The sequence below is a fragment of the Theropithecus gelada genome, chromosome 13 (assembly GCF_003255815.1).
Source record: "Theropithecus gelada isolate Dixy chromosome 13, Tgel_1.0, whole genome shotgun sequence".
Taxonomy (NCBI): Eukaryota; Metazoa; Chordata; class Mammalia; order Primates; family Cercopithecidae; genus Theropithecus; species Theropithecus gelada.
The window spans coordinates 59,389,829-59,405,506 of NC_037681.1; the positions used below are offsets into that span (position 1 = coordinate 59,389,829).

The 15,678-nt window shown below is 35.0% G+C and overlaps 1 protein-coding gene across 2 annotated transcripts in view; it reads right to left on the bottom strand.

The window, feature by feature from the left end:
- SOS1 (SOS Ras/Rac guanine nucleotide exchange factor 1) overlaps positions 1-15,678 on the bottom strand; it is a 146,875-nt gene that overhangs the window by 21,197 nt on the left and 110,000 nt on the right. For both annotated transcript variants that reach the window (XM_025354085.1, XM_025354086.1), the window contains exons 11-17: positions 12,089-12,170; positions 11,195-11,317; positions 10,788-10,891; positions 9,449-9,671; positions 7,899-8,018; positions 4,425-4,587; positions 3,806-3,923 (exon numbers count right to left, since the gene is read on the bottom strand). In XM_025354085.1, the coding sequence (XP_025209870.1) occupies positions 3,806-3,923; positions 4,425-4,587; positions 7,899-8,018; positions 9,449-9,671; positions 10,788-10,891; positions 11,195-11,317; positions 12,089-12,170 (933 nt within the window). The remainder of the gene's footprint in view (positions 1-3,805; positions 3,924-4,424; positions 4,588-7,898; positions 8,019-9,448; positions 9,672-10,787; positions 10,892-11,194; positions 11,318-12,088; positions 12,171-15,678) is intronic.

Sequence of the window (15,678 nt, forward strand, 5' to 3'; positions counted from 1 at the left end):
CTGAATAATATAACGTCAGATATATCCAGAGCCTTTCCAGTTCCCCTTGAATGAACTGGTAACATAGTCAACATATTTAAGCAAAAACATAAAGGCTTTAATATTTTACCAGGAAGATAAAAATCTATGAACTCCATATTTTTATCAAGAATGTAGAGGGTCAGGCTGGGCATGGTAGCTCACACCTGTAATCCTAGAACTTTGGGAGGCCAAGGCGGGTGGATCTCTTGAGCTCAGGAGTTCGAGACCAGCCTGGGCAACCTGGTGAAACCCTGTGTCTACAAAAAATAAAAAAATTAGCCAGGCATAGTAGTTTGTGCCTGTAGTTCCTCCCACTTGGGGGACTGAGGTGGGACGACTGCTTGAGCCCATGAGCTGGAGGATGCAGTGAGCCAAGATGGTGCCACTGTACTCTCCAGCCTGGGTGATAGAGTGAGACCCTGTCTCAAAAAAGGGAAAAAAAAAAAAAGAAGAGGTAGGGGAAAAGTCCTCAGGAAAACTAGGAATTAATAATGATTTTTTTTAAACCTCATAAAAGCAGCAGATAGAGACCTTATCTTTTTGAAGAAAAAAGTAAATTAAAGCAAATAAGTAAAAACAGAAATGAGAAAGATATATTATAAATAGAAGTAATTAAAAAAACATGTTTGTAGATATAAATTGAAGGCTAGTATTTTTAAAATAATGAAATGAAGCAATTCTGTAGCAAGAATGATGCTTTCTTAAAAGGATAAAAACCATCTAATAGAGCAAGTAGTAAAATTATACTTTATCCCTGCTAAAACTGAGTTTAAAACAAGCTGCTTATTTCTGCCATTATTTTTAAAGCTTTGTTTGGGAAGTTAATGACCAGTTATGTGAGACATAACACAGAAATCAGGTCAAAGGAAGAGACACTGTATTATATTTTGTAAACATGATTAAATATTTAGAAAACCCAAGGAAATTAAAAATTCTTGGAGTTAAAGGTAACTGAATACCATTCAAACCAAAAATACCCAGGAAAAATAAGGGGAAATGCTAAATATAATAAATGGTCTTTAGAAATTAATTGATAGATTGTTCCAGTTACATTTGGGGTCATCTCCTCCCACCCAAACTTATGAAGTTCATTTGGAAAAATAGGCAAAATTGGCCAAAAAAAAAAAAAAAGGACTGAAGAAACCCTGAAGAACCAACTCTTTATCATCTGTGAAAACACTATATAAAGCAGGGTTTCTCTGTTTCAGCACCACTGACTTCTTGGACTGGATACTTATGGGCTGTGGGGAAGTGTCCTGTGCATTGCAGTATGTTAGCAATATCTCTTTCCTCTACCCACTAGATGCCTGTAGCACCATCCCAATTAGGACAATTAAAAAAAATTGTCTCCAGGCATTGCTAAATGCTCCCTGGGGGGGCAAAAACTGCCCCCTGCTGAGAATCACTGATTATAAAGTGACAATCCTTAAAACTGTGGCAGGGGGATAGGAAGTCAGTGAGATACAACACATATTAAAGAAAGAGGTCCCTGGCTGGGTGCAGTGGCTCAAGCCTGTAATCCCAGCACTTTGGGAGGCCGAGGCGGGCGGATCGTGAGGTCAGGAGATCAAGACCATCCTGGCTAACACGGTGAAACCCCGTCTGTACTAAAAATACAAAACGCAATTACCTGGGCGTGGTGGCAGGCGCCTGCAGTCCCAGCTACTCAGAGGCTGAGGCAGGAGAATGGCGTGAACCCGGGAGGTGGAGCTTGCAGTGAGCCGAGATGGCAGCTACTGCACTCCAACCTGGGTGACAAAGCGAGACTCTGTCTCAAAAAACAACAACAAAAAAGGAAGGAGGTCCCATGTGTAAACAGGGAAAAAGAAGAATCATTCAATAAACCTGGATTAACAAATAAATAATTTGGGTGGGGAAATAAATTTGAGTATTTCATAAGATATCAAAGATACTTCAGTTTGATATTAGAATTAAATATAATTTTGAAAGTCATAAAAAAGCTAGAGGAAAATATGATTATTAAATTACTAGATTATATGAACTTTCTAAGGTTAGAAACAATAGAAACCAGAATGAGAAAGGACAGATGGTAGAATTTAAAACTAATACACGTCAATGAATAAAAACTACAAGGCAGATTGTTTGCAGGAGATACAAAAAAGGACATGGACAAGAGGCAATGCAAATATTGAAGAAATGTTTGGAAAAAAATCTCCACAGTCATCAAAGAATGGAAATTATTGCAACAAATAGCTTAGTTGTAATAACAGAGATGAAAAAAAAAAGTACCATCCAAAATTGGAAACCATGGGATGAAATTTCCTTTGTCATACACTTGATGGCGGCATAAATGTCATACACTTCTCATGGCAGCCTTTCAGAAAGCAACTTAAAAATACATATCAACAGTTTAAAGATGGACACCTTTTAACCTATGTATAGTAGTCCCTCCCCTATCCAAAGGTGATAAGATCCCCAGTGGATACCTGAAACTATTACTAAACCCTATACATGCATACACATACATACATACCTATGAGCTTAATTTATAAATTAGGCACAGTAAGATTAAAAATAGCTAATAATAAAATGGAACAATTATAACAATCTATTGTAATAAAAGTTACATGAATGTGGTCTTCAAAATATCTCATGTTTTTAGACCACAGTTGACCTAGATAACTGAAACTGTGGAAAGTGAAACCATGGAGATGGGAGCACTACTGTAATTCCTCCTCTGGTTATCTATCTCAAGAAGATATTTTCAAATACAGAAAAATAGTATAAATGAAAATCTGAATCAGAAAATTATTTGGAAAGCAAAAAAGCTGGAAACAATGTGTCCAACCACAGGGTAATGGTTAAACAAATTGTCCAATTTTATGGAATATTATGCAGCCATTATAAATAATTAAGATTTAATAAAATACAAAAAAATAAGATATGGTACATGAATAACCTTAATATGCACATGATACAATTACAATTATATACCATGTGCACAGCAAAAAGATTAGAAGTAAATACAAAAATGGTTGCTATAAAGGCCAAACAATAAAATATGGGAAAAGATATTAAAAGTATCAGGACATAACATTGTTATATGCAGTGGAATTTGAAACTATATAAAAAAAATAGATATAGATGAGGAAAAGGCTAGAAGAAACTATAGCACATACTAAAGAGACTAGAGAAAGACCATAATTTCTATAAGCATTCAAAAGAAGGAACATCAGGGCATATATATACTCAGGCAGAAAAAAGACGAGAGTAGGAAAGAGATACTGAATACATGAAAATACAGGAAATAAAGAATGGAAAAAGATAGAGGAACCTACAGAAAGGGAGATTCAGGTGGTAGATTCAGTCCTAAAAAGGAAGGAAAAGGTACTTCCTTCCTCTGATGCAGAAGGGGAAAAATAAGAGAGGATGAAGAGAATTAAAATTCTGATGTGCCAGAGGTGTGGGCCCAAAGACACAGCAGGCACACTATGATTTTTAGCCATGTGAAACTGTTTACAAAAATGGTTATAAATATGCCTCTGCTGTATTTAGTTTATTAAAATTCAATTAAAAAGGCTTTTATAAATATAAAAACACAAGTATTATATAATATCTAATGGCTGCCTAAGATGAAAATAGAAAATGAAATGTATATTAAACTTGACCTTAAGTCTTAATGAGAAAAATTCTAAAGGGTTTCAGGTGCTAAATATTGGTCAGACAAGTATTTTCTGCTGGCATATTACACATGTAATTATTCAGTCATTTAATGAAATAAGTGTTTTATCCAGAAATGCAATAAAAATTCAGAAAGACTTACCAAAGAAAGGCACACATGGTGGATTAATAGACCTGAGTTTTGCCAAATATTTCTTATAGTGATCTTCACTCAATTCATGAGCTTCTTCTAAAATTTTCTTCTGGCGACTTGGTATTTGCTATAAGGAAAAAAAAAAACAGGAGGCATAAGTTTAAAAAAGGAATCAAAGGTCTTGTCAAAAAAAAAAAAAAACAAAACTAGGCTAACAGGCCCAAATACAACAGTATCAATTCGATTTTATGACTGTAACACTGCTTTAAATAAATTATCTTCATAGACCTCAGTATAAACTTAAAGTGTGTGTGTGTGTGAGAGAGAGAGATCTAGTTTATGTCATTCCTTACACAATTATGTGAACATTTAATTTACATTATCTTACAAATTAAGTGCCAAAAGTTTTTTCTTCTTCTACCTTAGGCTGGGACCTGTGAATACATTTTAATAGGAATGTTTAATTTTTAAAAAGCAACCAATTCATTACAAAACTTAGATAGTTCAGTCTTTTAATCTCCTGAAAAGACAAATGAGACATTTAAAAATTAAAGATAATAATTGTTAAAAATCTAATGTTTATAATAGAGAATGAAAGTTCATTTTAAAAACACATGTAGAAACCTACCTCAAACGTGTGGTCTAGTCTGTAAACAGGTGAGGAATTCATAGCACTGACAACCTCAAGGACACCATTAAAGTTGTTCAACTCTTGAAAGACTTGTAGAATCTCAATTATTCGACTCACCACAGCTACTCTTTCTTCTAAATTTTCAGTTTCTACAATACATCTGGGAATTAAAAAAAAAAAAAAGTGAACTAAAGATTCTAGAGTTTTTCCAATAAAGTTATAAAGAATTTAGTAAATAAAATAATGTAGAGAGTGGGGGCAGGTGGCTATAGTATAACTACTATAGAGAAGACACATTCAGGGTGACTGATAGAAGGAAGGCAGTGCCTCCAGTGAGGCATACTGCTCTTTTCTGTTTTCTAGACTGGTACAGTCAAACAATCATTTTCCTACTGTATTTGGTGCATCCTCTATTAGCATTAGAATTAACTGGTGAGGCTACTATCTTGTGGTATGTATGTAAGTCTTTGTGAGGTCTTTGTGATATGGGTGTATTCTAGTAGAATTCAAGAATTAGTGATTAATGCTCAATTTCTTTCTTTCATATATAATTGGCTGCATACATTTCTAGGAACAGCTCTGTTCCTATGTTTCCTACATTTCTAGGAACAGCATTAACTGTAATGGCAAAAGCCACAATTACTTTTGCACCAACCTAATATATAATTGCATTGAGATTCTGGACTTGTGGTATGATAGTATGAGTTTCACTGAGTGAAACTGGTAAAAATTATTAAAACACACAAACACACACATGCACATGTACACACACACATTTAAAGTCTCTAGTAATGGCCCTGAGAGCAAATGGCAAAAGAAACATCTATTCAGGAATATCTACAAAAATTTGGTAAGAGAGGGAAGAGAGTCTGGTATTTGAACCAAGACTGGTCCCTCCCTCCTTTCTCCCAGCTCAGTGAGGGTGGACTGAGCATCTACTCCAGATTCCTGCAGTCAAGAACACCTAGCTCCCAGTGAGGTACAGGAGCAGGACTTTAGTTTTCTCATCCTGTCCCTGCTGCCTGTTGCTGAGGCCAAGTCCCAGTTGAGTGCAGCTGAAACGTGGGAAGACCCTTCCTTGCCCAACTTCCACTTACGGAATGGAGACTCTACCTTGGGTATGATATTTTGAGAATACTGAGAAAAGAGCCCTTCCTCTGGTTCCTGAAGGTGTGGTTCCATGCCAGAAGAGGCAGGTAAGGAGACCTCAGGCTACAGTACCATCGTCTGCCACTCTACCTGCTCAACCAAGCTCCTAGGGCAGAAGTGTCACTCAGAGAAAAGCTTGCCATTATCCCGAGCCTCAGAGCCCTGTTTCAAACAGATAGCTCCTAATCTTGTCATTTGCAACAAAGTATAAAGTAGTTTAAATTTAATGGTGCCCTTAAGAACAGAGGAAATTGTGGTGAAAGGCAATGGGGAAGAGATTTGTGGATCTAATGAAGATACACCCTAGACTGTAAGCAGAGTAGTTTGCAGGGGAGAACTAGGAAATAAGACAACTGAGAGAAGCCCTCCTGGGGTCAGAACAAGTATGAAACAGAAATCTCAGAAAACCATTCCTTCAAAGGAGCCACAATCTGATTGCATTATTTTGTATAGCATTTATGCCACCAGGAAATTGTTGAAAACATCAGAGCAATCAGCTGGCAAATTGTGGAGTTTCATAGCTGGGTGTGTGTGGTCAGGGAAGGAGTGGATGGGTCTTTCCAGTACCACTGCCACGCAATAAGAATCCCTGGAAAGGGGGTTGGGGAATGAGGAGCAGCACTCAGAGATGCTACAATATATTATCTGAAATGTCAGGTTTCCAACAAAAACAGATGAGGTATGCAAAGAAATAGAAAAGTATGACTCTTACAGCGGGGTGCGGGTGGGGGAGGGAGGAAGGAACAGAAACTACCTGTGAGAGCAACCAAATGTCAGATTTAACAACAATAACAAAAAAGATTTCTAAGTAGCCATTATGAATATGGTTACAGAATTAAAGGAAAGCATGAAAAATAAGGAAAGGAAGGTGTTGATGACAATGCGCATCAAAGAGAGGATATCATTAAAGAGATAGAAACTATAAAAAGGAACCAAATGGAAATTCTGGAATTAAAAAGTAAAATAACTGAAATAAAAAACTTACTGGAAAAGCTCAATAGTGTATTTGAACTGAAAAAAAGTATTAACTTGAAGATAGAGGTATTGTTCAAAAATGAAGGTAAAATAAAGATTTTCCCAGAAAAACAAAAACTGAGAGAATCTGTTGCTAGCCGACCCTCCAGAAGAAATACTAAAGGAAATTCTTCAGGCTGAAAAGCAAGTGATCCCAGATGGTAATTCGAATCCACACAAAGATCACCAGTAAAGGTAATTGTGTAATTATTAAAGACATTTTGTAAATGCATATTTTTTTCTCATTTCTTCTCATAACTGACTTAAAATAATATAAACACATTGTTGAGTTTATAACATAGAAATGTAATATATGTGTAATATGTTGCCAATAATACACAAAGGAGGTGGGTGAGAGCAAAGCTTTAATGGTCTAAGAGTATGATGACAAATGGTAAAGTAATAACTGTAGCAATGTATTGTTTGATTTGCATTATTAATAAGATGTAATATGTATAACAGTACCACAAAAAAGGGAGAAAGGGAATAGAGCTACATAGGAGTAATATTTCTATATATCACTGGTATGAAGCTACTGTAAGTCTGAAGCTGATTCTGACAAGATGTGTGTGGTAAACTCTAAGGCAACCAGGCAACCATTAAAAGAACCTCAAAAAAAGTTAATGAAAATAATTAGTGAAACTAAAATGCTACATTAGAAAAACATTCAACGTTTTCTAATGAAAAATATTGTCATTTTCATTCAATGAAAAACAATTACTAAATAAAGGAGGAACAGAGGAAAAAGACATGAGACATATAGAAATAAAATTGCATTGGTCAGGAACAATGGCTCATGCCTGTAATCCCAGCACTTTGGGAGGCCAAGATGGGTGGATCACTTGAGGTCAGGAGTTCAAGACCAGCCTGGCCAACATGGTGAAACCCCGTCTCTACTAAAAATACAAAAATTAGCTGGGTGTGGTGGTACACGTCTGTAGTTCAGCTACTCAGGAGGCTGAGGCCTGAGAATTGCTTGAACCCAGAAAGCAGAGGTTTCAGTGAGCTGAGATCATGCACTGTACTCTAGCTTGGGCAACAGAGCCAGACTCTGTCTCAAAAAAAAAAGAAAAATTAGGTGAGTGTAATATCACACACACTGTAATCCTGGCTACTCTGGAGGCTGAGGTGGGAGGATCGCTGGAGCCTGGGAGGTGGAGGTTTCAGTGGGCCGATGTTGTGCCACTGCACTCCAGCCTATGTGACAGAGCAAAACTCCCTCTCAAAAACAAAAACAAAAACAAAATTGCATTGAAATTCATAATATAGCTGACAGCTATAAAATGTAAGAATGCTAGGAATACTTACTTCTCAAACCACAGAGTGAGGTTGGTGGTATGTCGAATCATTTTCAGAAGATTAGGAGAGTTAATTTCTTTGTCTTCTTTTGTCCACACACTTCCAACTAATTCTGATGGCTGTACAGCTCTAAAATCATCAATACATAATTCTACATGACACTTTTTCCTCTAATATAGACACTGTTTTATTAAGTAAAGGAGATAGATTAAAAACTAAACTCTCATATGAACTTTCCTCTTACACCAACAGAAAGGTTTGTGAAAACAAGGTATAACAAAAAAGTATAATTATGCATATTTCCTTATGGATTTTTTAAAACTTTTTTTTTTTTTGAGATGGAGTTCCACTCTTGTTGTCCAGGATGGAGTGCAATGGCACAATCTTGGCTCACTGCAACCTCCACCTCCCGGGTTCAAGTGACTCTCCTGCCTGAGCCTCTCGGGTAGCTGGGATTACAGGTGCCCGTCACTAAGCCTGGCTAATTTTTTGTATTTTTAGTAGACAAAAGGTTTCACCATGTTGGCCAGGCTGGTCTCGAACTCCTGACCTTGGGTGATCCACCTGCCTTGGCCTCCCAAAGTGCTGGGATTACAAGAGTGAGCCACAACGCCCGGCCTTTAAAAACTGTTTTTAAAAACTATTTTTATGGAAATACCTGTGTACTTTTAGTGTTGCTTTATAGTAGCATTTTGCTTTGGGCAAGGTTGAGACTCCTCCATAGTATCTTTTCCAGCATTTATAAACATTATTAATAAATTAGGGTGACAAAGTAGACATTTAAGTAATGATATCTGTTATAAATCAGTTCAAAGAGGGTACAGTAATCAATGCAATTCCTACATCTTTTTTTTTTTGGTCTAAAGGAGGAGAGGAAAAAAACCTACCACAAAAGGGTCCTAGGAAATAAACAAAATAGATTCTAATACTGTAATTTTCAGAAATATGATTTTTAGTGGGAGATCTATAAATTTAGCTTATTTTCTCATTTAGCTATTAAAAAATGAATAATTTAGTTTAAGATTCTAAATAGTCCCCATTTAAAATCAGAAGGACATTTTTGAGATAATTATATCAATGTAGTATGATAAACTAAAAAAGACTATAATGGCTATAAGGTCACAATAAAGCAGTAGCCAACATTTATTGAGCCCTTACTTTGTGCTAGGTAATGTACATATATTGACTTTCAAACCTCAAAACAGCCCCAGGAGTACGTACTATCAGTAGCCCCATTTTACTCTTGAGGAAAATAAGGGGCAGAAGGATAAAGTTACACAAGGAGGTTAAAGTTGCCCAGGGTCAGCAATTAGTAAAGCCAGGATTTGAACCTACCCTTACCAACTAGGGGTGACCACAGAAAGACAGAAGGTGTAAATTCAGCTGGAGGGACCAAGGGAGTGAAAGAACAGGAAGTGCCTGCCTGGCCTCATTACTAGACACTTCATATACGATTTCAGTTAAGTCTTAGGACAACCCTGTAAGGCAGAAATCAGTATTTCATTTTAAAAATTCACTCTTTTGAAATGATTTTTCAGCTTGAATGTTAAAGTACATACCGGTATAGATCTGATTCAAGTAAAGTGAGTTGTCGAGCAATTTCTATTGGGTGTAAGGTGAGCAGGTCGAAAGTCTCTATGTGCCCAGGTCTGCTTATATGCCACTCAACTGTGGGAGGTGAACTCTGAAATGTAATATTATGACCTGGTCCATTGTCTCTTGCAATTTTTTTCCTTTGGATTATTTTAGTGATGGATTCAACCCATTTTTTCATTGCTTTACCTGCAATACATTATATTTTAAATAACATTTAAATATTCTTTATTTAATATTTTTTAAATGGTTTAAAATCACACAGATGATACCTGAACGTATCTTTGCTATAAAAAGTTCAAATGATCAAAATGAAAAATACAAGTTCCCTTTTTCCATTTCCCGGCCCCCATCCTAATCTTACTCTTCTCCACATGGGTAACCACTGTTAGTAGCCTGGCACGTGTTCTTCCAGATCCTTTCCAAATAAAATTAGAAAGTACTTAATTTGTAGAGATTGTCCACCCCATTGTTCTGATCTTCAGTTTAATGTATTATTTTATAATCCTCCAAAAGGTATATCTTATATAAATCACAAGATTTATAAGGATAGATTATACACACTATTAATCTAATTCACATTGCATTTTATAAACCAATAAATATCAGTGCCAGAGGACTGATTCCTTCATTTTTAGTGTGAGTTTTGATGTGGCTCTGTTTTGTATTGTACATTTAAAGTACTATTATTTAACTATTTTCTGATTATCATTTAGAGCATACAAAGGAAATAAAAATAAGTTTGTCTAAGACATCCCTAGAGCTATACACTCATATAATCTTTAAAACTAGAAGGAAAACCTTGGAGATCAACAAACCTAGCTCCTCATGTTATTGATAAGAAAACTGAAGTCTAAAGAATCTAAGTGATTTTGCCCAAAGTCACATATCTGATCAGTGGTAGTGTTAGACACAAACTCTCAATTTAATCCACTCTGCTTCCTCCCTGATTCTCTCTATTCACCTGTGGCCCACTCGACCTCCATCAGTGGTGTTATAATGGCACAACGTAATTCCCAAACGCCCTCATACTTTGGGATATGTATGAAGACTTGGCTTAACCAACTCTTAAAATAATCAGTAAGTTGATTCAGTAAATGAAAATACATTGGATCAACAGGGTGACTGTTGAGCAATTTGCAGGTCTAAATGTTGTTTGATGAAAATTTTTAACTTTTTCAAATGGTTATGCTGGTACTATTATAAACATCTCGTATTACTGAACCACAATAACATCAATTGATAGTCACCGTGTTGGTACTTTTATTACATATAAAACTAAGCACCTAAAAAAAAAAAACATACCTCTTACTGTTCCAATAAATTCTTCCATTCGTTGCAAAAGATATGCATCTCTTTCAAAATCATAGAAGTGGTGCTCTACCCAGTGCCGACATACATTTAATACTCTACAGCATTAACACAGAATTGAATTACATGGGAATCAAACATAAATGTTTATCACAATGCATGGTACAATACAAATGAAAACACAGTAACTCTTACCAAATTATTCTTATCAGGGTGCCTAACACTTCCAAAATTCTACATTAAGACTTACACTATAATTTCTGATAACTGCTCTAATTAGTAAATTTAATTTATTAATTTTATTGTCACCCCGCTCCTTGTTTGGGAAAGGTCCTTATATACTTCAACACTAAAATGAAAGTTTGATAAAGACTTATTTGCTTCATTTATTTAATGCTTACCGCAGTTGCACAGGCTGTATATATTCTTTTCTAAATCTTTTCAGTTCTGCACTCAAGGGTTGATCTCCATTCTCTATAGCTATGCGATCAGCTTCTGTTGGCTCAGGCTCTGGAATTTCAAACCTAACATAAAATAGAACAAATTAATGAAAATACTAATTATATCGAGTTATACAAATAGAAAACCACAAATGTTTCCACCTGTCAGCAAAATCAAGAGAATACTGTAAAAAATTACTAAAAATATGCATGTCAGTGTAAATAAGTGAGACTTCTATAATATTAAAGGTTAATAAAATTATTTTTTAAATTTTAAAATAAATTAGTACTTGCCAATATAGATAAAACTAACTACAAACAAAATAAAGAATACATGCAAATTCTAAAACTAAATGTGACTATAAAGTTATGGGACTGATATTCATTTTTGGTCTGTGGAATTACTCTAAATCAGGTGACATAATCACTGTTAAGGGTAATTCCAGGAAAACTGACTGCTCTTTGTTTGGGTACATGAAATATTTTCCTTCCATCACAGTATTTGTTCACTGACAAGCTCCATTTTACTCAACATGAAGTATGTTTGAAAACTTACTTAGAACATCTAACTCATCAAAATTTGAATTTCTCGACTCTAAATTATAAATTTTATATAGATCGTTCTGGAAATTTGAAATTTCAAATACCGAGTTTTCACATACAAAAAATAATTTTTGTATTGAAATAATAAAAGCTAACAAAATAAATGTTCATTTAAGAGATTTTATTTATTGAAAAAGTGCTCGTGAAGTATATTTTAAAGCTCATCTAACATTTCTGAAAAACATAAGATCTTAGCTCAATCTCTTTTTTAACAAAAAATAATGAATTTAAATATTTTTTAAATGGACAGACCTTTCTATTATAAGACTCAGTAGTTCTTGAGGTTTGCAAAAGGATCTGTATGTTGTAAGAAATGTCCGAACAAAATTGGGATCTAAGAAGAAAAAGGAAAAATATCTTATTAAACTCTCTGATTCAAAATGATTAAAACTATTATTTACATTTTCAAAATAGATCAAATAGTCAAGTTTAAAAGTTCCAAAATGTTTTGACAAACAGACTGGGTTTGGTAATGCACTGCTAGCTTAGTGCCTCCTAAATTAGTGGTGAAAACATTGATATTAAAACTTTACATCAACTTATTTCTTGCCCTCTGCACACTGACAAGATGATCTTAAACTCATCGGCCATAGGAATGAGCAAGAAAGAAAAGCAAAGGTAAAGCAGGGAACCAGGCTCCCCTCCCACCTGCTACCAGGATCTCAAAGCATCACCAGTTGGTTTATCTCCCTTATAAAGAGAAAGGCCACAGCAATAACCCATTACTTTTCCTTTCATCAAGATTAGTTTATCTAGGATTACTTGTCTAGCTTTCTTTAAATCATGTTAACAGAGCATACAACTGGAAACTGGAATTTATAAAGTAGTAGCTTAAGTTAAATACAGTTTTTAAATTATTTGCTAAAAATCTCACAACTGCTTAAAGATGCTTACAAATACTTATAAGCTATTAAAACTATTAAATGTGATAGAATATGTTGGTTTGGTCCTATTCCAACCTTTAATTGCCTTTATTTCAAGTAGTCACACTGAGAGGTCAATCATAAATACAGGAGTCTCCAACCCCTTCCATGAAAGGACCTACTTTGCATTCACATCTCCATGAAGTAAAACAAGAAGCTGAGTGTGATCACTCCCACAGGCCTGGCCTACTCCCATCTCTCCTTAACAGTATTCTCCTAAGTTGTGGAGAAAGGCTGCTGTCACTAGCACAAGAGACTTGGGCTGTTGTCTTGTGCATAAAGAGGGGGAAAGACATCTCCCATAATGGGGGGGAAATCACTCACTTCTATAATTCAAATTTTATTAAGGCCCACATTTAATTGTAAATCTTTTTTTTTTTTTTTTTTAAGGAGGGGAAAGTTCAGTAACTTGAATCTTTTATTGGGAGCATTCTTTTCCTATTTGTATTAGGGACTGGTAAACTCTAACAGTAAATTCATAGAGGGTAGCAGATGCCTTTATTTCTGTTAGGCTACATAACATGGGTCAAAGTTTTATAAGAAGCATAATGTCTTTTATTAGCATAGGATTTAGCAAAAGCACAATGTATTTGTTTGGAAAATTTCTATTTAGGCTGATTCTCACTAAGAACCATCCTAGGTTTAGCCTTAAAATAAAATGTTTATAATAACTTTTTCCCCAAAAAGCAAATTCATGGATTTATCATAAAACAGAAATATACTTCCAATCTATTGATATATGTGGTCATCGAGATAATAACTGATTTAAATATCAGACAACCCTGAATTTAAAATAATACTATTTTAAGTTAAAGAAAGATTTACAGGATAAAAATACATTGGTTTTAAATGTCCCCTTCTTCGTTAGCTTTATGCCTTCTGAGGCTAGAGTGGGTTACTGATAAAAGTAATTTAAATACATATAATCCTTTAATAATTTCCTCTCTGTTGGTATTTTATTGTTTGTCTTCAGTTACAGAGTTCCTCAAAAGTTAAAGACTAATGTCTCATCCAGAAGAAAAGATATTAAAACAGAAGGCTGTACAAGATTTTAATACAGAGATTTTTATCGGTTTCATCACAATCTTCCCTTTCAAGAATCTTCTTCCTGTTCTGCAAATCTATTTGTAAGGTGAGGCTACTCAAAACAGCATGTTTAGGAAGCAAAAGCAGTGGCCACTAGAGAGATGCTGAGTTGTCACTGTTGGAGAGAGCCCACACCCGCAGTACAGAGTATTCCAAGCATCCTTGACCTGTGTTCCAAATTTAGGGTACCCTCTCCCTTTTTAAAGGAAAAGTTTATTTCAGTCTAAAAATCTAAAATCAACAGCCACATCCATATTTTCTCAAATGCCATGAAAATCAGGCTAAAAATTTGAGGGACATCAAGGGGAATTTTAAGTTGAAAAACAGAATAAAAGCAAGTTCTAAGTGACTTAAAGTATGTTTTAAGAAAACTGTGGCTATGTTTAAAGGCAAGCTATTTCTAAACAGACTTTTCATCTTCTTAAGCCAAAACTTCTGGCCATTTGAGCACTTTAGTAATTGATTATAATGCTGGGAAAGCCATGATGTGTCTCATTGCCACAGTCCAATGGGATCCTACCAATTCTTGGTCTGTTATGTAACATTCTCAAAGAACTTTGACATAACTTATTTCCTATGATTTCTGTGAGGTAAGCAGGGCAGGAAGAGATGGAACTAGACTTATCTACGGTCATACTGTAGAGTGGCAGAGACAGACCCCGAACCTAGATCGTGTGATTCCTGATTTAGTGCTCTTTTCTATCATATTGTTTAACCTCCCTGGATTAAAGAAACTCTGAAAGTTTCCACAGCTGTGAGATCTAAATATAAACAATTAAACCATGAGTCATATAACCACTATAGAAATTTACATGAATGATTAATTCAGAATGTACCTGTACTGCTAATCTTGGTTAAAGGCACCAGAAAGTCACTGAAAAATTAGCAGTCTAATTGTGATTCTGTAACTCTTGATCAGCCTTCTTCTAGATTTTAGGAATTAACAGCTGTACCTTCCTGTATACTGTACAGGGGTTCTGCAGCTGGCAGTGAAATAAACACTCCCAGAATCTTGACTGTTGTATTAGGTTCTAGAATTGTTTTTAGCTTGACTGGAATTGAGTAGTTTTGCCAAAAAGACAAAAGCAGCAGAAACTAAAAACAAACCAAGAAAATCTGGCAAAAATTTAAGTACTTTCAAAAAATATCTTAAAGGCTGCATATAGTCCCAGGCTTGTATTAATTTATATTCTATTTTTAATCTAAACCAATGAAAAATTGCTAATGAATGAAAAACATATTAAGAAGACAAAATACTTATATTTGAAATTTTACAAAGAAAAGCATAAAAATTCCAGATGTTATTTTTATTTCTATTGCCTCAGTTTCTCCATTTCAATGACTGTAACTAACCACTGGAGACCTTTATCTTACTGATGATGTAAAGAGCTAAGATAATATAAACAAACACCCATCAATAAGGACAGGTTATATAATTTTGAAAGAAAACAGAGTACCTAGTTCCATTGATTAGGCAATGGGAAAAGCTAAGTTTTATACTGCCGTTGTTAGTTGTGGAGCAGCAGTTATCTACCCATATTCTAAAACCATGTTGCAGAGAGAGATGAAAGGTAAACACATGAAAATACAAAAGCCAGTCTGGGTTTGGCTTTAAAACATAAGCAGGAACATATAATCATAGTAAAAAAATTAAAAACAGCCCATTTTTATATTTTCCTTTCTGTTTATCACTTGCTTGTGGAGATAATTCCACAAAGTTCTTTCTCAAACATGACCTCCTGATGGATTTCAATGTGGTCAACAACCAAGACTTTTTCTACAGTTTTTCCCCCTCATCAATAGAGATAACATTACTCTGCTACTTGACTCTCA